Consider the following 25,499-nt stretch of genomic DNA (forward strand, 5'->3'; position numbering starts at 1 on the left):
GTTAAACAGCAGGTTACAAAAGATATGGAAAGCATGATGCTTATTTCTATACATGTATGTATACATGTGCATGTATTTTATAATAGGTGAGATAAAAACATATGACTACTTTACCATTTCTTGACTTGAGATCTCTGTGAATCACCTTGACAGGAGCCTCCATATGTAAATAGTGCATTCCTTTTCATACAAAAAGAAATATAATGAATATAATTATAATAGAAATACAGTTAATATAATTTTCAACATTATATCAGTATTACCTCTATTTTAAACATCAGTATTACTTTCCATATTTTTACAAAGGATTTAATAGCAAAAACTAAGTCCATGTGCTCTATTCTTCCATGATAGATAAAATAGGGACAAGACATGCCTACACTAGGAAAATTTAAATACTATGGAAAGTGTATGTGGTTTAATGTCATATAAGTCGGAATTTGATTGTGAATAAAGTTAGCTTCTCACAGTATCCAATAGGACACCTTGATTTTCTGGAGTTTGCACAAAAGTAAAACAGATGCCACTGAAAGAAATGATAAGGTGACTAAGTGACTAAGGTATTCCACTACCAACTGCCTTCTAAATCAGCCACAGTTCCGAACAGAAATTTCAGTTTTCATTTGCATGTCTGAAGTTACTGAGGGCAGCTTCATTTATTTTCTCAGTATTCACTCTGGTAAGACCCTGGGAGTGGAGGTGGGGTAGGGATGGGGAGACTGGTTGAATTCATTAGTTACGGTTGGTAAAGAATTTTGTGATCCTCAGATAGAAAAATACACAGTAGTTATAAAATATTTTATTCTTACAAATCTTTGAGATAATCTATATTTCAATGTACTCTAAAATTCTTTACAACATATTAAAAATCAGGTTACTCCAGTAAATTGTATGCACATAAATTAAGCAGTTTTCTTATTTTGAATAAAAAATTATATTTTAAAAGATACATATTTCACAGTTACCCCCTTAGTAATATTTGGTTCCTTCCTTGTATTTATATATAGTCTATCTAGAATAAAGAACAAAAGCACTTTCTACTGAAATATTTCCTATTTCTTAAGTTGTCTTCTAAACAATCGAAGAAATAGCCCTCTCACCTCAATCAAAACCATTTCTTTGGCTAATGAATTATATGCTGAACACAGTTTAATAACGAGGCCTTGGTTCTTTTTTCAGTATATAGAAAATTTCAGTTTTATAAGGGCTAATTTTTAAAAATCTATTATTTTCTACTTTCTAGTTATTATATATTGAAGAATCATGAAAGAACAATGAAAAATTTCAAAACACTTAAACTCTTGCCATTTAAAGTTATTACTGAAGAGTCAACAAAAGTATAGCAATTCAAATATCTTAAATAAAATGTAACTGGAATAAAGGAAATCTTTCTTCTAATATTAAGTTCTACATATTCCAAGCTGTGAAAATTCAATAGCTACAACTTGGGTAACATTTAATAATTTTTATGACAGAATTTCATAGTTATTTCTCTCTTGCTTTAAGAATCCAATTCCTGAATAATTTTTCAGGTAGAAACTGTTTAATTACTATTAGAGGCAGAGCTACCTCATTTCTACATTTGCTGACAATAAAGAATTTAAAAAAACACTCAAGCACAAAAGCTTTGAATATAGGGACTTTTCTTCCTCACTGTAGATATTATGAGAAGAAGTACCATATTGTATTGAGCAAGCTGGTATCTGTGTATAACATATAGTATACATTTATAGAATATTTAGTGTACATGCACAATCATATAAAATTCTATTTAGTGTGTTTCAATAGCGCTATATACAATTCTGCCATATTTTTATTGCAAGAAAACAGGAGGCCTGAAAAATGTCTCCATCAATTTTAAAATTCAAGGTTTCCTAAAAAAGATTTCCCAGGTGTCACTTTGGGAAGATTTGGAATCAATGATGACCATTCGGAGACTGCATCCAGGCTTGTTAGCTTTAATTGTTCCTTTTACCCATTGCTGGCTGACTTGCAGCAATTTCAGATACACTGGTCTGCCCTCCTTCCCTCTTCCCACCCAGAAAGAAGAGAGTCTGTTTTGCCTTTGAGAAGGTTTTCTCTTTCCAGTAATGTTAAGCAATGCCTATTTCAAAACTGCATGAATCAACTCTTATTTGAAATGAATTATTCATCCTCTGATTTCTCAACATCTTGTTGCTTCAGTGGCTTCAATCATGGTCAAACTGAAGGGCACAGCTGAATTCAAAACTGAATCAACAAAAATCAAGGCTTCCTATGTCATCTCCAAGTTCCACACATAGCTTTATCAGAGAGGGTTGAAGTCATTCTGAAAGCATTGATCTCTTCTTTTTGTAGGCCATTTTAAATATTAAGAACTACCTGTATAGTTGTAAACGACTGTCTTCTCTGCTTCACACTTCTCACTTGAGGCTGAACACATTAGGACTTTGCCTTTCACATTAATTCATCAGCCACCAAAATGTAAGTTCTATTACTGTGTAGTTTTGGACACTCCCATCTTCTTCATCCCAGTTTTTCACCTGTAGTTCCAGTTTGCTGTTTAGCCCTATTCCTTCTCTTCCTTTTCTTTTTTATACAGCCGGGACTCTTGAGAAACCCTAGGAATGACTGAGCTGATCTGGAGCCAAAGGACTTGCCCCACAGACAGGGACTGTTACAGGGGAAGGGATCAGGAGGGATGAGGTTTACAGGCTAAGGGCCAGGGAAGCTAAACAGTGTGCACAGCAAGAAGCCGAGTGACTGGTGTCAGCTGATTTGTTTGCTATCCATCTTAAGTGCCATTAGGTAATAAGATGGGTGTAATTGGCTGAGCACCCTAAATGCAAATGTCTGTAAGGTGAAGTGCTTTAAGTCAAGGACTGCTTGTATATGTATTTACATTTCTCTAAGAGTATTTCCACAGTGCTTCAGGCAGTTTCCAAAAACAGCACATTAACCAGCTTACAAACAGGTGGCCCCTGATATGCAGAGAAGTGGCTATGATGTTCCATGAAAATGTCTTGAAGAATGAGAAATTTTAAGACTGATTTGAGATGTCTCATGCATGAATACACAATTAAGTTAATTAACACAGCCAAAGCCTTAAGTACACCATCCTAAACATAGAGCTTATTATTCTTATAAGGTAATGAAGTATCACTCAAGCTGCAGCATTTTGCATGAAACTTTTTTTTTTAATTTCCACTTTCTCTATTTGAAGAATTTGGCAGGTGTTGATGAAACTTAAAACAGGATAATTCCCCAAAGGAAAGACTATTACTTTTGGAAGTCTCTGTGTGACTTTCCAGTGAAAGTGAACTATGAGTTGCTTTCCTTATTGAGTACTAAATATCCTTTTATTTGCTTTGTAAAGAGATACTTGTAGAGATTGGAGCAGCAAAACCCAAAGGAGCTAATTGCCCCAGTAAAATTTGGACACACTTGCTTTCCAGGGGTTGCTAGAATACAAATGTAACCATCAGCATTCATTATTTAGATTAAGTTGTTTCCAAAGCAACTTTGACAGTTATAAATAAAACTCAGAAACATTCAGTTAGGAAAATGGAAAAAAGATAAAAATAAATGGAGTTTAAATTGCTTTAGAGAGCATTTGTGTATGAAGGAATTTATGAGGGAAAAAGAACTAGGCACCTTGTTTAGGGATTTTGTGTATTAAAAAATATTCCATTTCCAAGGGTGATTTTCAAGTTTACATTAAATATAAAATAAAATCAGAATTGCTTTTGCATTGAAGGCCAAATAAAACTGTTTTGCAAGTGGTTACTATTTTTAGCATAATATTATATATACAAAAGAAGTAGAACTAATCCTACAATAAGTCACATTTTCTGGATACTGCGGTCTGAGACTTACGGAACAATAACAGAAATATGATTTTTCCATTTAATGTATTGAGCAAGCTGGTCAATTACAGTGTCACAAAATGGGACAAAAGTATCTTCCTTGGAGCCACTGATTTTGTTGAAACTTGGTTTTTGGTAAAGAAGTAAAGAAAGGAAAGAGAAAAAAAAGGAATGCAGCAGTGGAAAGGCAATGGCCTAAAATATTATGTGCACAGTAAGCTGCAGAATTCTTGCTACTTTTGTCTGGAAAAAAAAAAAAAAAAAGCTTAAGACAGAATAAGAAATCTTCTGACTTAACTCACCATGTCAGGATCTCTCCAACTATGCTGTAAGAATACATGAAACATTACCTTTGGCTACATCAGTGGCCCAGGTCATAATGTGATCCATGTCCATTTCTTCACTTCTGTTACTGTTAATGTAATCATAGAGTGATCCCAGAGAAGCGTATTCTGTTTTCAAAGGAAAGATAAGCATAGAATTAAAACCAAGGCACAATTCACAAATAAGACTGCATGGTTTCATTGAGAAAATGTGCTAAAAAATTTAACAAAAGACATTAAAACTTATTTAAAAAAAACTGTTCTATGCTGTGGTTTCTCAAAATTAATATCATCATGGAAAGAAATCTGTCAAAGACAAGACTGCTAACAGAATAGATAATATCTTCAGCTGGTGATGAAATCAAAAGCTATTTGGATGGAATTCAGAAATACAAAGGTGTTGCAAGAATGCATTTGAAACAAAGGCAGGCATGAATATAGGTATTTCAAAAAATTGTTATTCTTAGGAGATAAATAAGGTTAAACACATAAGTCAGAGGGTTATGTAACAATGTAAACAAATCAATATTTGTTGCATCAGGATTTAGATTAGTCCTCAAATTTTAAGCTTTACAAAAGGCCAAGAAAGTGAGAAAATTCCTTTAAAAATGGTTTTGAGATATAAATTACATATCATAAAATTCACCCATCATATGTGTACGATTTGATTTTTAGGAAACTTACAGATTTGTGCAATAATCACTACAACCCAATTTTAACCTTTTCATGATCCCAAACAAGTCCCTTCTGCCCACTTAGTAGTTAATCACCACTGTCAGCCCCAGCCCTGTGATTTATCTTTTCTCACTCTCAAATGTGCCTTTTCTAGACATGTCACATAATGGAATGAAACCATATACGGCCTTTATGTCTGACTTCTTTCTCTTCATATAATGTTTGCAAGACTCTTTTGTGTTGTAGCATGTGTCAGTACTTCATTCCTTTTTATTCCTGAATAGTATTTCACTGTCCTGGAGAAGGCAATAGCACCCCACTCCAGTACTCTTGCCTGGAGAATTCCATGGACGGAGCCTGGTGGGCTGCAGTCCATGGGGTCGCGAAGAGTCGGACACGACTGAGCGACTTCCCTTTCACTTTTCACTTTCATGCACTGGAGAAGGAAATGGCAACCCACTCCAGTGTTCTTGCCTGGAGAATCCCAGGGACAAGGGAGCCTGGTAGGCTTCCGTCTATGGGGTCGCACAGAGTTGGACACAACTGAAGCGACTTAGCAGCAGCAACAGCAGCACCAGTATTTCATTGTGTTGATCTAGCACATTCACTTTTTTCATTCACTGGGTTGATAGATATTTGCATGGTTCCTTTTCTAGATGTTATTTATCAGGTGGAGAAAATTCCCTTCTATTTTTAGCCTGCTGAGATTTCTTATTATAAATGGGTGTTGTAGAATGTCAGATTGGTTTTTGTCTTTTATTCTATTATGGTGTTTTACATTAATTGATTTCAGATGTTAAATCAACCTTGCATTTCTGGGATAGATCCCATTCGGTTGTAATGTATAATCCTTTTTATTGGTAGATGGATTCAGTTTGCTAATATGTAGTGAAGGATTTTTTTTTTTTAGTCAAGGATTTTTTCATCTATATTCAGGAGGGATGGCAGTCTGTAGTTTTCTTATTATGGTTCTGTCTGGTTTTGCTATTAGGATAATGCTGGCTGTACAGAATGAACTGGCAAGTGTTCCTTCTATTTTCAGAAACAGTATGGGAAGGACTGGTGTTATATTTCGTATAGAAATCATCAGTGAAATCACCTGGTTTTGGAAATTCATTATGGAAATGTTTTAAATTATGAATTCAAATTTCTTTACTTGCAGTTTTGGTCAGATTTTTTGTTTCTTCTTGAGTCAGTTTTGAAAATTTTTGTATTTTTAGGGATTTTTTCATTGTATCATTTTCATTTTAAATTGCCTAATTTGTTGCCATAAAGTTGGTCATAATATTCCCTTATAACCTTTTTAAATTTCTGTTGGGACCATAATGCTGTCTTCTCCTTCATTTCTGAGTTTGCCAATTTGTATTTTCCTTTTTGTTGGTCAGTCCAGCTAAAGGTTTGTCAGTTTTACTGAGCTTTACAAAGACCAAAATTTTAGTTTCATGGATTGTCTCTATTATTTTTCTGTTTTCTATGTTATTCTATTCTGCTCTAATCCTTATTATTTCCTTTCATTGCCTTGCTTTGGGCTTATTTTGTTCTTTTTGTAGTTTGTTAAGGTTAAAGCTTAATGATCAATTTCAGACCTTCTTTTTAAATAAAATATAGATGTGTTGTTGTTTAGTCGCTCAGTTGTGTCCAACTCTTTGCAACTCCATGGACTCCAGCACGCCAGGCTTCCCTAGCCTTCATCATTTCCCGGAGTTTGCTCAAACTCATGTCCATTGAGTCGATGATGCCATCCAACCATCTCGTTCTCTGTCATCCCCGTCTCCTCCTGCCCTCAATCTTCCTCAGCATCACGGTCTTTTCTAGTGAGTCGGCTCTTCGCATCAGGCAGCCAAAGCATTGGAGGCTCAGCTTCAGCATCAGTCCTTCCAATGAGTATTCAGGGCTGATTTCCTTTAGGGTACTGGTTGGATCTCCTTGTTGTCCGAGGGACTCTCAAGAGTCTTCTCCAATACCGCTGTTCAAAAGCATCAATTCTTTGGCGCTCAGTCTTCTTTATGGTCCAACTCTCACATCCGTATGTGACTACTGGAAAAACCATAGCTTTGACTATACAGACTTTTGTCAGCAAGTGATGTCTCTGCTTTTTAATATGCTTATAAATTCCCTCCTAAGTATTACTTTGTCTTCCACCTATGATATTGATATGCTGCATTTTCATTTCCTGTCTGTCGAAAATATTTGAAAAACCATTGTAGTTTCTTGACTCATTGACTGTTTAGGAACGTGTCGTGTAATTTCCAAACATTTGGGACTTTTCCAGGTTTCTTTCTTGCATTGATTTTCTAATTCTGTTGTGATTAAAGAACTCTTCAAGCCTTTATTTTAACTGGAGGATAACTACTTTACAATATTGTGATGGCTTCTGCCATGCATTAACATGAGTCGGCCACAGGTACACGTGTCCCCCCGCTCTGAACCCGCCTCCCACCGCCCTCCCCGCCCCCTCCCCTCAGGCTGTCACAGAGCACTGGCATGGGGTGCCCTGCTTCATGCAGTGAACTTGAACTGCTCTTCCATTTTATTCAGTTCTTTTTGATGCATTAAGATTTATTTCATGATTTAACTTATCATGCATGCTAAAGAATATGCCCTTGAGAAGAATATGCATTCTTTGTTGGGTGGTGTGTAGAGCTGGTTGAGAGTGTTTGTCACGTCTTCTATATCCGTGCTGATTTTCTATCTAGTTGTTCTATCAATTACTGAGAATGGGGATACTGAAACCCCTTTGTTGAACTGACTGGTTCTCTTTTACAGTCAGTTATTGCTTCATGAACTTTGAGGACCTGTTGTTAACTGTGTATACATTTACAATTGCTATATCTTCCTGATGTATTGATTCTTTTTATCATTATGAATGACTCAATTTATTTCTAGTAATATTTCTTAAGCTTATTTTGTTTGAAATTACTATAGTTACTCCAGTTAGTGCTTATTGCTTGATTGGTAGTACAGAATTAAGACGTTTCCAAAAATCAAAGAATGATCGAAGACGATCCTCTATTGTACCTTTTCTTTTGACTTTGGAGATTCTAGTCATCCCATTATTTTGTAGATCTGAGAAAAAGATGTTCAATTCCCTTCCAAGGGAAATAAAATGGCAGCTACCTCTTGGACTCTGTTCTAAGTCTTACAAGCAGGTTTTAGAAAATCGTCTCTGTGATGAGAAGTTTCGGCAAACACACATGCATGGGTGCACCTATACACACTGTCACCCAGAAATAATCAATTCTCGTCCCTTCACGCACGAAGAGAAAACTGAGACATAGATCATCAGGGACCCATCTATGGAGCTTTGGCAGAATCAAGACAAGATTTCATCTCTCAATTCCTATTCCGGTGTCCATTCCGTTCCATCACTCTGATAAATTATTCTTTCAAGTCCTCAGAATGAGTGACAACAGCTGCCTGATGCAACAACCTTTTTTTATTAACAAGTACACTCAAGACGGAATAGGTACAAGCTATTCAAGGTTTCCACATCAGGACTCCAGCATCTGAGAAAGACAATGAGGTTCTAAAAAGAGGGAGCTAGTTGGATTGGGTGATCACGGTTTTCGTGCCTGCCTTACTTACTTACAAGTCTGCCATACTAGTTTTCATTTCAAGAGGGAAGGCAAGTGCTCTCATTTCCAACCCATCTGACCTTCCACACGACTCAGCTGCGTCTGTACTAGCATCCTTCAGTGATCTGCCGGGGGTTGGCTGAGGACACTCAAGTCTCTTACATAAAACGGAGCAGTACATTCAGTCTTCCACATCTATTGGATCTAAAGTGTGCTCATAGCCGTCCAGAACCTAGCTTATGTATAAGAAGAGGAGATTCTGTATAAAATCAATTGAAAAACTTACACCACTGTGGTTCTACCATTAGTTGGGTAATCTTGGAAAAGTACCTAAGTTAGAGTTTCAGTTTCTTACGTGAAATAGGTTATTCTAAGTATTAGATAACATAATTTATAAGGAAGTACCTAATCCAGTCCTTTTTATTGAGGGTATTTTGTTGTTAAGACAATATATAAAGACAATCCAAGTTCTTACCACTACGGCAGAAGAAAAGAGGGCTGCCTGATCTTTTAAGGTTTTCTTGTTTGTTTTATTTTGGTCAAAGAACTGCCATGATAAAGAACTTGGGTCAAAGTTATGTATTGTAAAATTGAACACTATACTTATGGTAGACCTGAAACAGTGTCAGACTTTATTTTTTGGGGCTCCAAAATCACTGTGGATGGTGACTGCAGCCATGAAATTAAAAGAGGCTTACTCCTTGGAAGGAAAGTTATGACCAACCTAGATAGCATATTCAAAAGCAGAGACATTACTTTACCAACAAAGGTCCATCTAGTCAAGGCTATGGTTTTTCCAGTGGTCATGTATGGATGTGAGAGTTGGACTGTGAAGAAAGCTGAGGGCCAAAGAATTGATGCTTTTGAACTGTGGTGTTGGAGAAGACCCTTGAGAGTCCCTTGGACTGCAAGGAGATCCAACCAGTCCCTCCTAAGGGAGATCAGCCCTGGGTGTTCTTTGGAAGGACTGATGCTAAAGCTGAAGTTCCAGTACTTCGGCCACCTCATGCGAAGAGTTGACTCATTGGAAAAGACTCTGATGCTGGGAGGGATTGGAGGCAGGAGGAGAAGGGGACGACAGAGGATGAGAGTGGCTGGATGGCATCACCAACTAGATGGACTTGAGTTTGAGTGAACTCCAGGAGTTGGTGATGGACAGAGTCGGACACGACTGAGCAACTGAACTGAACTGAACTGATACTCATAGTTGTATAATAATCCAATAAACAGCTTCAGTTCAGTTCAGTTGCTCAGTCATGTCCGACTCTTTGCGACCCCATGAATCGCAGCATGCCAGGCCTCCCTGTCCATCACCAACTCCTGGAATTCACTCAAACTCACGTCCATCTAGTTGGTGATGCCATCCAGCCACTCTCATCCTCTGTCGTCCCCTTCTCCTCCTGCCCCCAATCCCTCCCCAGCATCAGAGTCTTTTCCAATGAGTCAACTCTTCGCATGAGGTGGCCAAAGTATAAAGTAATATAAATAGGTGCCATTCTGTATTTTTATATGGCAAAATTTCCTGTGTGCTCCATTTTGGAAAGGGTATTTCCATCAGTTATAAATTGCAGTTCCATATTATGCGATAATTTAGATCAAGGTCATTACCAACCCAGATGACCAAACCTGAAAAATATTATTCTCACATCAGAGACCTTGAAGAAAGAATGCTCTAATGGGATTAAAATGCCTTGCAAAGAATTACAACATGAGTAGCTCAAGAAATCTTAATTTGTAAAAGGTCACAGAGTTACAAAAAACATCGCTCATTTCAACTAATTAAATGAAATTTTAGTTAAACGGCACCTTTAAATATTGGTATTGCAGCTGCGAGTGCATTTAAATAGCATTTACACAGATATAATTAGCACAATTAAACATGGGTAGAAGTGGAAACACCATTCTTAATTATATTGATATAATCAGTTTTATTAATGCTTTATAGCAACAAAAGTGACATCTGACAGTAGCACACAATTCATGACAGAACGTAATATTAAGCATTTGAGCATATTAAAGAATCTAAAGCTAGGTAAATGGGGAAAGAAAAAAGTCAAATAGAGTTCCTACCTGTGACAATACCATAGTTGGGAGGTTCGAGAATTACTCCATAAAACTGGATGATGTTTCTGTGACTGAGGACGCTGAGTATTTCTGCCTATACAAAAATCAAATACAAAATTGCATAAAATTTCACATTTATAAAAGTCTCATAAAACAGATTTTATATTCAATTTTCTTTTACATACTTTACAAGGATGTGTATGTGTTCAACAAGCATGTGATACTAATAAAACAGTACCGCTGGCAGTCTTCTTGATAGATTAAGAATTTATATTGAAAGTTTCTGAAAATTTTTTTAAAGAAATGGGGTTCAACTGGCAGCAGCAGAAGTGCTTACTAGATAGAAAGCCAACATGACTGACAGTAGAGGGGGATGATTAAAGAGGGGAGATGCCATATTTATTTAAGTAAAAGCCTTCTTCCTTTAAGTCAAACAGATTTTTTTTTCCTGCATAATATCCCCACTGGCAGACTGCAACATGACTAAATTTCTATCAGTTGGACGAACAGTTAAGACAAAATTGGCTCAGACAGTAGAGTCTGCCTGCAATTCAGGAGACCTGGGTTTGATTCCTAGGCTGGGAAGATCCCCTGGAAAACGGAATGGCTACCCATTCCAATATTCTTACCCCTCTGTCCATGGGTTCTTCAGGCAAGAATACTGGACTTGGTTGCCACACCCTCCTCCAGGGGGTCTTCCCAACCCAGGGATTGCATGTCTTCTATGTCTCTCGCCCTGGCAGCCAGGTTCTTTACAACAAGCACCACCTGGGACACCCCAGTAGGAGACCATTTTTCATTAAAAACATGTGAAACTTGCTTGCAAGGTAGTTTGACTAAACAGAAAACAGAGGTTATGGGTTGACAAGGGGTCAATACGGGAACAAGAGAAAGGAGCCATTATTAGTGACTGGATAAGACATTCATTTTATCAAGATTGATTTGACAATTTGTTTTAGTAAGTGTTGAAGGGGGCTATAGAAATAATTCCTTAACAATTACTGAGTGTTCACTGCGTGTAGAGGTTTCTCTGTATTCATTAAACAATCTTCTCATAATTTAGTTTTCCAAGTAGAAAGAAAATATACTAACTGGACAATAAATACAATTATCCATCCATATGGCAACTTTATTTCTAAATCAGCATAAATGACCTTTGTTGTAAAAAGAGTTCATGTGAAGTTTGGAGATCATAAGCCCTCTGTTTTTCAGTGGCAGATCAACTCTCTGTGAGTAAAGCATGATAGCTCAATGTGAGGACGCATTAATGTTGGAACCAGTATTGGTCAAAATCAGGCAGTGTTATCCTTTGGCACTTTTTGATATCTTCAGAATATCTAAATCTCGAAGCCATTAAAAATGTTTTCAGCAATAAGAATAAATATAAGAATATTCTGAATCCTTGGACAATCATTTTATAATTCAGCATGACATGGAATTTTCAGTGTTTTAGCTAGCTTTCATGCTTACATTTAAGATACTAACAAATTATATCATGGAGAGAGAATGTATCTTTTCAGGTGTTGGTAAGCATGTCTAAATGGTCTTGAGTAGGTATATGCTAATAACAGAACAACTATTATCTTGTGTGACTTTGTTGTGCTCATGTTTTAATTCTTTACAGTTATGAAAAACTCTTGCAGTATGATTTGCAAGCAAAAGATATTTTTATGGAATAAGGCTTTAGGTTCCAATTTAATAAACCAAGAATTTAACATCTCGAAAACAACATGCTACTTTAGAATGTTGTACGAGTTTCATGAAAATGGCCTAATAATAAGTAGAGATAGATTAAATAAATAAGTAATATTTGCAATAAATGGAAATCATGATACCTGTTAGCAATTCAAACAAGTTCCAAAAGAAATACCTGGGATTAATTGAATTATTAAAACCTGTGCTTATAGTAGCCGGTATCTGAATGCAAGTGGATGTATTATAGAGATTTGCCTCTATAGGCTCCTGCCTGTCAATAGTTCATCAATGGAAATTGCTGAAGTAAGTATGCAGCAAATAATTTTTCCTCCAGTTGTTGTTTTCCCATTGTTTTCCCGATTTAAATTCTGGGATACTCTAGCAAATGGCTTACATATCAAAATAATGGATTAGTGGCTTGAAGAAGTTCAGCTTTATGGTAAAAAGGAAACATAATAACAATGAAGGCTAAAATAATGCTCTGTTGTGCCAAAAAATTTAAATATTTTTTATACTATTAAAACTAAGTAGATTTGGTACATATCTACAATGGAATATTACTCAGCCATAAAAAAGAACAAAATATTGTCATTTGCAGAAATATGGATGTACTTAGAGAATACTGAAAGTGAAAGTATTAGTCACTCAGTCATGTCTGACTCTTTGCGACCCCATGGACTATGTAGCCGGCCAGGCTCCTCTGTCCATGGGATTCTCTAGGCAAGAATACTGGAGTGCATAGCCATTCCCCAATAGTTTAAAGGGGAATAGCCATTCCCCAAATTTAAGAAGAGCCCACATTTAAAAAAAAAATTAAAATCACACATAAAATAAAGGAAATGGGGAGGAAATAAAATATATTATTTGTGTTTATCTCTAGGTAGCAAAGGGCTTCCCAGATGGCTCAGAGGATAAAGAATCTGCCTGCAATGCAGGAGACATGGGTTCAGTCCCTGGGTGGGGAAGATCCCCTGCAGGAGGGTATGGCAACCCACACTAGTATTCTTGCCTAGATAATTCCATGAACAGAGGAGCCTGGTGGGCTACAGTCTATATAGTTGCAAAGAGTCAGACATGACTGAAAAAACTGAGCATGCACGAGGCAGTAAAAAGAATATTAACTGATTTAAAATTTTCATATATTTCCCTAATTCTTTATAATAGCCTCTATAATTTTTAATCAGAAAAAACAATAGATGCATGTTATCCATAGTATGTATGACTAGAGCATATAAATATTTAAAATACTGTTTTGCATGGAAATTTTGATTTCCCTAGGATTGGATCAGAAAGAGGTAAAATTCCTTCCTTACCTCCCCAGAACTACCCTAGGTATATAAGGACTAGTTTAGTTAATCTCTGAGCTATGAGTTTCTGCTGACTTGCATCCAGAACAAACATCTCCTGGGTTATTCCTGAAGAAGTCCATAAGCTCTGAGACACCGTGAGACAAAAGTCTGGACACTGAGTATACCTCCTTAGACTCTGGTTCAGTGTTTTATTATTAAATGGTCTTCCTCTCCCTTCGGACATTTGTTCTCGTAGCCCACTGCTCTTCAGAGAAGCCTTGCTTGTCTTGCACCTTGTCTAGTATAAAACCACACGAGGGAGAAAGATCACATACTTTACACAGCAGAAGCTCAACAGCATTTGAAGGGTGGATGAATAAATAGTATCTGACAATAGTGATATTAAGTGTGTTTAAATAACTGCCATGCTAAGAGTTCATGTAAGGTAAATGTTTACTCTGAACAGCGCAGTGAGAAGAGTACAGTGCCTGTGGGTGTGGATTTGCTTCAATATTCATTCTGTTCTTTTACAGGCATAAGGGTTACTTCAGGCTATTATTTCATAAGAATGCCAGTCAATCAATTATACAACTACAGTAGAAGCCACATTGAAATTTGTGTTCACGAGCCCTTTGTTAATGTGAACTTTCAGAATAAAGCCTTGGATAGCTACAAGTCGCCTCTTGCAGTCCATGACAATCAAATGGGCAAAACTTCTTGAGAGCCCTTCCTTGCTTGTCTATTCTCCAAGCATGCCCTCATTGAACTTTTTCAGATATAGAATGGAGAAGCTTGCTTAATCTTAAACCTTCTGCTTCCAGCTTTCAACCCAATGCACTGTACCATTTATATTTCCAAAATCACCTCTGCAAGTAAGCCAGCTTCTTACTGAGTCCACATCTTGCCCACAGCATACCCACTGTAGCAGTCACTCCTCTACCACACACTGAAAAATGGAGCCCTGATTCTTAGTGGGGCTACATTTCTCACATGCTTTCTGCATAGACTGAATGTGTTTCCCTAAAATCCATATGTTGAAACCTGACCCCCGAAATGATGGTATAAGGAGGTGGGACCTGTAAAAGGTGATGAGGGTAGAGCCTCATGAATGGAATGGGGCTCCCTCGCCCCCTCCTTCTGCCACATGAGGACACCGCACGAAGATGGCCAACTGTGAATCAGGAAGTAGGTTCTCACCAGAAATTGACTCTGCTAACAACTTGATCTCGGACTTCCCAACCTCCAGAACTTATGAGTGTGTTTGTGGTTTATAAGTCACCCCATCTTCAGCATTCTGTTACAGCATCCTGAATGGACTAAGACAGCCCTCTTCCTAGGCTTGGGCCAACATCACAAAACTCTACAACTGAACCAGGCTTCTAAAGAACAGGATGGGTTCGAAAAGACAATGCCCTTGGTCTTCTCAGTACAGTGTACGTCTTATCATTATTCCCACAGAGCCCAGAGCTATTTATTGTACTTAGCAGCAGAATGTAAGGCACAATGGGAAATACTTGATTTAAAAACTCCCAAAACAGGGACTTCTCTGGTGGACCAGTGGTTAAGAAATCTCCAGCCAATGCAGGGGACCCCGGTTTGATCCCTGGTCTGGGAAGATCCCACAAGCGTGGAGCAACTAAGTCTGTGAGCCACAATTACTGACCCAAGCTCTAGAGCCTGCGCTCTGCAGCAAGAAAAACCACCACAACGAGAAGCCCCACACCACAACTGGAGAAAGCCCATGGCACAACGAAGATTCAGTGCAGCCAAAAAAAAAAAACAAACAAACAACCCTAAAACAGCAGTGTATAAGGTCAAACATCCTGCTTTTTCAGGCAAGAAGTAGGTAGACATTCTCTTCTGTTTCAGGCTCTGATTATAAAGATAATTGAGGCAGAATGCACTCTCTAATCAGAAGATTTACACGTGTCAGATCACAAGAACCAGTGTCCAAAAAAATAAAAAAGTTGTTTACTTCATTGCATTTTTACTCCAAGAATACTATTTTAGGGGCATTTTCCTAAAATAAAAACTTGATTCTTGCAAGATGGAAAACCAGCTCCCACTTCTAAAAAGTCAGTGCTATAGAACAACATTAAAAATAGGTGAGGATGATTTTCAATTCTGCATTGAATCACCGGAGTCATACCCAGGTTGTGCTCTTTGAGTCACTTTTACACTTAATGAGACCTATTCAATAACACAGGCACACGACAAGCAGCAAATCTCTCAGTTCTGTAGGTTTTCTTTCAAATGCTGCCTTTTAGGGATTCAGGGAAATAAAGAAGGATAAACGAACTGAATTCAGGTTCCATAATATAATGCAGCCTATATTCCTCATGGCGTATGATATCATGAAGACGTTTCTTTGGAAGAAAAATGGCTAGAAATACTAAGAAGGAAAAATAAACTAGTCCCTCTGCTCACTCTTCGTGAACAGCCGAGATGGAGTCACTCGGGAGGCATTACAAACATCACTGGTGCTGGGAAGTCTTTATTGCTCAATGGTTTTCCTGGTGGGTTGCAGGAGACTTACCACATGCAGCTACCAGGACAGCTGCCTGGGCTCTGTTCCAGGGATCAGGCTGCTCTCCAGTTAAGTATATACCCAACTAAGGACAGACTAACCTGGCAGGATGGAAGGCTGGCTAAAACTGAATGAAATAAATACTGAAGAGTTAAGGACTGGGATGTAGGAGATATCCCAAGGTATAAAAGACTGAGAGATTTTAGATTCTTCATGCTCAACAACAGAAGGTCACTGTGATGACATGAAAAAGTCAGATATATTGTAAACCTGTATTCAGTTTGGATAACAAAAGCACATTCAAGCACTCAGTTTTCCACTAAACAACTTATGTAACTTGGTCAAAGAGATCACTTGGGGCTAAAATTACACAGAAAACCTCCCCAAAGAAAGCCCTTGAATAAGACTTGAAGTATGAATTAATGAAGGGTTAGGCTTTTAAAAAAATAATAAAACACAATATAATGTAATCAAAACTAGGTCAGTGGAAATTTAAATTCTAATTCCAAAATGGATGGCCCTGGAGCCACCTGGTTACTCTGACCCTTGTTTCTTCCTAGAAAATTATTTTTTGCTGGACAAAATTATCTTCCAGATTCCTTCATGCTTTAAATTTCTATCTATTTCTCTATATATATAAACAAACAAACAAACACCTAACTTGATGTATTTCTAACAGTTGTTTTACTCAGAGTGGGTTCTCGATAGATATGTGATAAACTGAACTGAGGTCATTAACTGTGGTGTATTAGGATACCCTCTGGAGTCAAACAGGCTGGAGGCAGGAGTCCTGGCTATGCCTCCTATAAGCTGGGTGACTTAGGGGAAGTGATTTAACCTCTCTGGGCTCCAATCTCCTTAAGGGAGAACAGAAATCCTACCCTAGTATCTAGAAATTCCAGGTATTTAACCAATGATAATTCCTTTCTCTGAAGGTCTTCCTTTTCCTTTTTAACCAGTTTATCATTCAGTCAAGTCACGCTTACGAGCAAAGATCAGGTTTCTTCCACACTGGATTTCACTTTCATAATTGGCTTGTATTAGTTAGCTTCATGCATTTATCATATTTGACTTTCCATGTTTATGCGTGCTGTGCTGTGCTCAGTCGCTCAGTTGTGTCTGACTTTTTGTGTGACCCCATGGACTGTACACCCCCCAGGCTCTTCTGTCCATGGGATTTTCCTGGCAAGAATGCTGGAGTGGGTTCCCATGCCCTCTTCCAGGTGATCTTCCCCACCCAGGTATGGAACCCACATCTCCTGCATTTCCTGTATTGCAGGTGGATTCCTTACCCACCCCCTTTAAAAAAATACAATAAAAATATGAGTCCTTTCATCTAAATATTTTTTTATCAAAAGCTGCCTTTGCTCAAAGAGATTCCAGTTTGCAGACTTCTGTACAAAACAGCTAGTACACACTGAGTGTCTACTGTGTCAAACAATTCATATAGATAGCTTAAAAATAATATTTTATATTAGTCTTATTTTATAAAAATATTTTATTTCTTTGGCTGCTCCTGGTCTTAGTTGCGGCATGTGGGGACCTCATTCCCAGACCAGGGATCAAACCTGGGCCCTCTGCATTGGGAGGCTCAGCCACTCAACCACTGCAGAAGCCCCTCTGCTTGTTCGCTTTTTGGCAGTACTGGCTGCTCATTGCTGTGTGTGGGCTTCTCTACTGTGCTGAACAGCAGCTACTCTTTAGTTGTGGTGCATGGACTTTCTGTTGCAGTGGCTTCTCTTGTTGCGGAGCACAGGCTGTAGGCTCGTGGGGTCAGTAGCTGTGGCTGACGGGCTTAGTTGCTCCGTGGCATGCAGGATTCTTCCTGGACCAGGGATCTAACCCATGTCCCCTGCACTGGGAGGAGAATTCCTAATCTCTAGACCAACAGGGAAGTCACCATCCATTTGTTTTTATTTCAGTTTGTGATCTTGCTCTTCTATTCTGAACTCTTGTATATGTGCTGTGAATACATTTGCTAATGTTATTTAATGGCTTAGATTAATCAAAGCCCACCAGGCTCTTCTGTCCATGGAATTCTCCAGGCCAGAATACTGGGGTGGGTTGCCATGCCCTCCTCCACAGGATCTTCCCAATCCAGGGATTAAATCCAGGTCTCCTGCATTGTAGGCAAATTCTTTACTGTCTGAGCTAGCAGGGAAGCCCAGATTAATCTAGAGAACCAAAATACTATATAAATATAATTCTAAAACACTTGCATGCATTTTTTGAGCAGAGGTATTTATTTATCCAAAAATCATTGCAGATGGTGACTGCAGCCATGAAATTAAAAGATGCTTACTCCTTGGAAGGAAAGTTATGACCAACCTAGACAGCATATTGAAAAGCAGAGACATTACTTTGCCAACAAAGGTCCGTCTAGTCAAGGCTATGGTTTTTCCAGTGGTCATGTATGGATGTGAGAGTTGGACTGTGAAGAAGGCTGAGCGCTGAAGAATTGATGCTTTTGAACTGTGGTGTTAGAGGAGACTCTTGAGAGTCCCTTGGACTGCAAAGAGATCCAACCAGTCCATTCTGAAGATCAGCCCTGGGTGTTCTTTGGAGGGAATGATGCTAAAGCTGAAACTCCAATACTTTGGCCACCTCATGCAAAGAGTTGACTCATTGGAAAAGACTCTGACACTGGGAGGGATTGGGGGCAGGAGGAGAAGGGGACGACCAAGGATGAGATGGCTGGATGGCATCACTGACTCGATGGATGTGAGTTTGAGTGAACTCCGGGAGCTGGTGATGGACAAGGGAGGCCTGGCGTGCTGCGATTCATGGGGTCGCAAAGAGTCGAACATGACTGAGCGACTGAACTGAATTGAACTGATTTATTTATCTGTATTTTAAATATATGTAGTATGAAGACTTCCCTGGTGGCTCAGATGGTAAAGCATCCGTCTACAATGCGGGAGACCCGGGTTCGAGCCCTGGGTTGGGAAGATCCCCTGGAGAAGGAAATGGCAATCCACTCCAGTACTATTGCCTGGAAAATCCCACGGACAGAGGAGCCTGGTAGGCCCCAGTCTATGGGGTCGCAAAGAGTCAGACACGACTGAGCGACTTCACTTCACTTCATGAAGAAATTAAAGGAAGAAATGGAATGGGTAAAGAACCTGATGAAAATAATCAAATTTCAGAAAGGTGAGTAATGCAAACATCATTCTGTCTGGTGATGATATATATGCGATCGGTAGACTGACCTTTTAAAGCCTCAAAGCAAATCACGAGTCAGAGCCTTCTACTATCACAGAGACATTTTAAGGCTTGCCTAAGGGCACAAAAAAATGGCAAAGCCATGTTTTTAACACAGATTGTCTTATGTCAAAGCTCTGTTTATAATCACTAAACCCTCCCACTTTACAAACCTAATTTGAATACAGAATGGGATGTTAGTTTATAGAACATCTTAAAATAATAATAGACCTAAAAAAATACCAAAACTCTCTAGTTAGTTACAGAAACGTGAGAAACAGCTCTTCATCAACTCCCTTTACGGCCTCAGCCACTACCTCCACTGTAAGATTTCCAAGCCTTCCTGACACTCAACTGGGCAAGGTCAAGTCAAGAACCAAGATCTAATTCTCACTAGGCCATCAGGCCAGCAAGAAACGACCAAATTTATAGTTAATAAAACCAGTTAATTGCACAGCATGAAGCACCCTCTCTCTATGCAAAAATTACATGGTTAGGAATTTTGAGCAACTCTCACAATCTGATTAGTTAAGTGCTTTATAATATTACTCTACAGTGCAACAGAGTTTGATTATTTATATCCCATTAGAGAAATGTTTGCTACATTTATTATAGAAATCTGCAAAATCATTTAGAAGAATTCAGGCAGATTTAATTTTTAAACAGTCTGAAAAGTCCTTTCATATCTTGTAGACTCCAATTAGACAGCATCTGGAATACCTGGATTCTTCCATTGAATGATTTCACTATTTCTGGGTTCTGTCAGCATACTCAAACAATAATTAATGACAAAGGCCGTGTGTGGTGTCTGCCAGACTGTTGAGTGACAAACAAGCACCAAACCCCAACAAATATACGGTAAAAAAATAACCTGGAATCACAGACTCTTAAGACGATTTCTCCCTTAAGGTTTAAAGAAGAGACAGCCTCCATGTAAGCCAACTCTCCCATATTAATAACCATCACCACCACCACCACCACAATCTTTCTTTTCACTAACCTTCATGCTGAAATCTAAGTCCTTCTTTGTGTTCAGTAGAGATAGTAAAAGATAACATCTGAAGGCTAATTTTCATATCACACTACATTATAGGTTTTCCTAAGCCTAGACTCCGGCAGTTGGTGATGGACAGGGAGGCCTGGCGTGCTGCGGTTCATGGGGTCGCAAAGAGTCAGACACGACTGGGCGAATGAACTGAACTGAACTGAATTGAAGCCTAAAGCTGGATGAATCACGAGCTGGAATCAAGACGGCCAGGAGAAATATCAACATCCTCAGACATGCAGAGGATACCATTCTAATGGCAAAAAGTGAAGAAGGCCTCTTGATGGTGAAAGAGGAGAATGAAAAAGCTATCTTAAAACTCAACATTCAGAAAACTAAGATCATGGCATCTGGTCTCATCACTTCATTGTAAACAGAAGGGGAAAAAGTGGAAGAAGTGACAGATTTTATTTTCTTGGGCTCCAAAATCACCACGGATGTGACTGCAGCTGTGAAATTAAAACACCCTTGCTCCTTGGATGGAAAGCAATGACAAACCTAGACAGCATATGAAAAAGCAGAGACATCACCTTCCCAACAAGGGTCCCTATAGTCAAAGCTATGGTTTTGCAAATAGTCATATACAGATGCAAGAGTTGGACCATCAAAAAGGCTGAATGCTGAAGAATTGATGCCTTTGAACTGTGTTGGTGGAGAAGACTCTGGACAGCTGGAGAGTTCCTTGGAAAGCAAGGAGATCAAACCAATCAATCCTAAAGGAAATCAATCCTGAATATTCATTCAAAGGACTCATGCTGAAGCTGAAGCTGCAATACTGTGGCCCGGATGCAAACAGCTGACTCATTGGAAAAGACCCTGATGCTGGGGGAAGATTGAAGGCAAAAGGGGATGGGGGTGGCAGAGGATGAGATGGTTATATAGCATCACCAACTCAACGGACATGAATTATAGAAAACTTTGGGAAATAGTGGAGGACAGAGGAGAGGGCATGCTGCAGTCCATGGGGTTGCAGGAGTTGGATATGACTTAGTGACTCAGTTCAGTTGCTCAGTTGTGTCCGACTCTTTGTAGCCCCATGAATTGCAGCAAACCAGGCCTCCCTGTCCATCACCAACTCCCAGAGTTCACTCAAACTCACGTCCATCAAGTGATGCCATCCAGCCATCTCATCCTCTGTCGTCCCCTTCTCCTCCTGCCCCCAATCCCTCCCAGCAACTTAGTGACTAAACAAGTCTAAAAACTCAAATTCTTATCAATTTTCTTGACATGTCTTATTTTTCCATTTTTAGGGGTTGTTTTACCTAAATTTATGCAAAAATACCAATCATTCTAAAAACACACTCAAGTAACTGGTAGAGCCACCTGACTGAATGTATTCACTTTTCAGCCCAATATTGAGGTATAGTGTAAACCTGGTTACTATGGCTCTCCTCAAAAACATCTTTATATTCCTCTGATCCAAAAGAAAACTTTTCACATTTTTAGGTTCAATCATATAAAGTTATAATTTAAGTATAATCATCTTCAGTTAAGTCACTCAGTTGTGTCTGACTCTTTGTGACTCCATGGACTGCAGCACACCAGGCTTCCCTGTCTATCTCCAACTCCCAGAGCTTGCTCAAACTCACATCAATCAGGTTGGTGATGACATCCAACCATCTCATCCTCTGTTGTCCCCTTCTCCTGCCGTCAGTCTTTCCCAGCATCAGGGTCTTTTCTAATGAGTCAGCCCTTAGCATCAGGTGGCCAAAGTATTGGAGCTTCAGCTTCAGCATCAGTCCTTCCAATCAATCCAATTCAGGATTGATTTCCTTTAGGATTCACTGGCTTGATCTCCTTGCTGTCCAAGAGACTCTCAAGAGTCTTCTCCAACACCACAGTTCAAAAGCATCAATTCTTTGGCTCTCAGTTTTCTTTATGGTCCAACTCTCACATCCATATGTGACTACTGGAAAAACCATAGCTTTGACTAGACAGACCTTTGTTGGCAACGTAACATCTCTGCTTTTTAATATGCTGTCTAGGTTGGTCATAGCTTTCCTTCCAAGGAGCAAGTGTCTTTTAATTTCATGGCTGCTGTCACCGTCTGCAGTGATTTTGGAGCCCAAGAAAATAAAGTCTCTCACTGTATCCATTGTTTCCCCCATCTATTTGCCATGAAGTGATGGGACTGGATACCATGATGTTCATTTTCTGAATGTTTAGTTTTAAGCCAGCTTTTTCACTGTCCTCTTTCACTTTCATCAGGAGGCTCTTTAGTTCCTCTTTGCTTTCTGCCATAAGGGTGGTGTCATCTCCATATCTGAGGTTATTGATATTTCTCCCAGCAATCTTGATTCCAGCTTATTCATCCAGCCCAGCATTTTGCATGATGTACTCTGCATATAAGTTAAATAAGCAGGGTGATGATATACAGCCTTGACATTCTCCTTTCCCAATTTGGAACCAGTCTGTTGAAGCCTCACTTGGAGAATTTTGAGCATTACTTTGCTAGCATCTGAGATGAGTGCAATTGTGCAATAGTTTGAACATTCTTTGGCATTGCCTTCCTTTGGGATTGGAATGAAAACTGACCTTTTCCAGTCCTGTGGCCACTGCTGAGTTTTCCAAATTTGCTGGCATATTGAGTGCAGCACTTTCACAGCATCATATTTCAGGATTTGAAATAGTTCAGCTGGGATTCCATCACTTCCACTAGCTTTGTCTGTAGTGATGCTTCCTAAGGCCCACTTGACTTTGCATTCCAGGGTGTCTGGCTCTAGGTGAGTGATCACACCATTGTGGTTATCTGGGTCATGAAGATCTTTTTTGTACAGTTCTTCTGTGTATTCTTGCCACCTCTTCTTAACATTTTCTGCTTCTGTTAGGTCCATACCATTTCTGTCCTTTATTGTGCCCATCTTTGCATGAAATATTCCCTTGGTATCTCTAATTTTCTTGAAGAGATCTCTAGTCTTTCCCATTCTGCTGTTTTCCTCTATTTCTTTGCACTGATCACTGAGGAAGGCTTTCTTATCTCTCCTTGCTATTCTTCGGAACTCTGCATTCAGATGGATATATCTTTCCTTTTCTCCTTTGCCTTTCATGTCTCTTCTTTTCTATTTGTAAGGCATCCTCAGACAACCATTTTGCCTTTTGGCATTTCTTTTTCTTGGGGATAATTCTGATCACTACCTCCTGTACAATGTTACAAACCTCCATCCATAGTTCTTCAGGCACTCTATCAGATGTAATCCCTTGAATCTATCTGGTCTCAGTAAAAGGAATATTTGTGATTTTCCTGAACTGGTTGGTTTTCAATCCCCATTGCTCAACAACTTATCATGTTACATTTTTCAAGTTGATTGCTAGAAAGCTTAGGCACAAATTTGTTGCCTATATCTAGAAAGAATAAAGAACCTCATGAGTGTATTTTTATTGTACTATTATCATTTTTGTTTCCATTTTGTTTTTTTTTTACCATATTTTCCCTTTGCCCCATTTTCCTATTTTAATTTTTAAAATCTCATAATTTGTATTTCTATTAGCTGCCTTAAATCATTTTGACAGTGAAGCCATACAATAAAACAGTATTTTGTATTGTATCTCAAACTGGACTCTTCAAGATAAGACTCCAGGGTCCACAGATGGTCCCTGGTGGCCCATCAGAAAACTGAAAGAAGCACTGGTCTAATCAAAGGGTTACTTCTTGGTTACTTCTCTGTGCACAAAGATACTCTCCTTCACTGTTTCTCCTCCAGCAGCCTTCACTAGTATTCTGCTTTAGCAATTCATGACCATCCCTTAGATCTTTCTATTACCCCCCATCTCAAACACAGAAGGCCCTCTTTTACCTTAACCTTTTAGCCTTATTCACCTTAACCTTTTAGCCTTATTTACCTTAAACCTGCTCTTCAGTTGATCTTATTGTGGTCTCTAGTCCCTTAATTCATTTCAGTTTTCCCCCACTAATCAACTGGTTCTATTGAAAGAAAGTGAAAGTCGCTCAGTCGTGTCCGACTCTTTGTGACCCCATGGACTACACAGTCCCCATGGAATTCTCCAGGCCAGAATACTGGAGTGGGTAGCCTTTCCCTTCTCCAGGGGATCTTCCCAACCCAGGGACAGAACCCAGGTCTCCTACACTGTAGGTGGATTCTTTACAGCTGAGCCACAAGAGAAGCCCCACTGTGGCTTCTTTCTGTTGAAAGAAACAGAGACCCAAAATAACAGTAGTTAAGCAAGTAGCTCATATTGTCTCAAAATGTGAAGGCTGCAGGAAGCCCAGTACGGAAGCGCCACGACTATTAACACAGTCTGCCTCACCATCCTTCGCACTAGTTTACATCCTCAAGGTTACCAGAGGACCACGACACAACCCCTGAGGTTCTAAGCCATTATATTCACACCTGAGGCAGCAGGAAAGAGGAAAGTGTAGAAGGGCATTCTCTTAGGTCAGCTTTCTCTAAAGAGCGCTCTTAGCAACCTTATCCAATGAGTTCTGTTTACATCTCCATTTATTGAATGCTAGAAGGCTGTAGCAGTAATTTCGAGTATCTCCAGTGTCCTCCCTTCTTCACTCTCTGTTCACCCAACAAATATTTACTGAGTATTTATGTGCCAGGCACTATTTTTTCGGGGCTGAGGATAGTGATGGACAAGATGGCAAAGCCATTGCCTTCACAGAGCTTACAATTTAGAGAGGAAGACAGATGATGATGATAGCAAGTAATAAACAAGACCATCTTTATGAGTTACCTACAATAAACCTTGACTCTACTCACGGCCTTTAGCTACTCTTGCCTTTTCCAGCCTCAGATCACTATAGATGCTCTACACCAGAGAAACAGGCATAACTGCCCTTGGTGTTCCTTCCTTACACTTTCTGCCTTTCTGTCTGAGAAAAAGGTATCCTTCCCTCCCAGATCTTACACTGACACCTGTGCTCTTTTTTCCCCCCCCCAACCTGTGCTTTTTATATCTCCCCTTTTCATTCAGGACATATAATCCATCAATTATATCCTTTCTGGAACAATCTCTTTCTAGTTCTATCCTCTAGGCCTAAAAAATGCTTGAGCTTCACCTCTCCAAGTAACAAACAACTTTGCCTGACCCTCTTCTCAAACTACTTTTCTAAACATCAAAACAGCTTGAAATAATACTTTTCACTAAGTTCTGTTTCTTTGCTTTTTATTCATTTCTTAATCCCATTATATTTGGCTGGATTTTTATTCTATTGTTAAAGTTTCCCTAACTAATTCTGAATTCTGATCTTTTCTGTTAAATACCCTTTATAGATTCTATTGAGTTTGTCAGTTAA

General features: G+C 38.9%; 1 protein-coding gene across 6 annotated transcripts in view; it reads right to left on the minus strand.

Annotated features, from left to right (window-relative positions):
- MAP3K20 (mitogen-activated protein kinase kinase kinase 20) overlaps positions 1-25,499 on the minus strand; it is a 169,668-nt gene that overhangs the window by 82,705 nt on the left and 61,464 nt on the right. For all 6 annotated transcript variants that reach the window (XM_060411103.1, XM_042243712.2, XM_027964845.3 and 3 more), the window contains exons 3-5: positions 10,489-10,576; positions 4,196-4,297; positions 115-180 (exon numbers count right to left, since the gene is read on the minus strand). In XM_060411103.1, coding sequence (XP_060267086.1) covers positions 115-180; positions 4,196-4,297; positions 10,489-10,576 — 256 coding nt within the window. The remainder of the gene's footprint in view (positions 1-114; positions 181-4,195; positions 4,298-10,488; positions 10,577-25,499) is intronic.

The sequence above is a fragment of the Ovis aries genome, chromosome 2 (genome assembly GCF_016772045.2).
Source record: "Ovis aries strain OAR_USU_Benz2616 breed Rambouillet chromosome 2, ARS-UI_Ramb_v3.0, whole genome shotgun sequence".
Classification (NCBI taxonomy): Eukaryota; Metazoa; Chordata; class Mammalia; order Artiodactyla; family Bovidae; genus Ovis; species Ovis aries.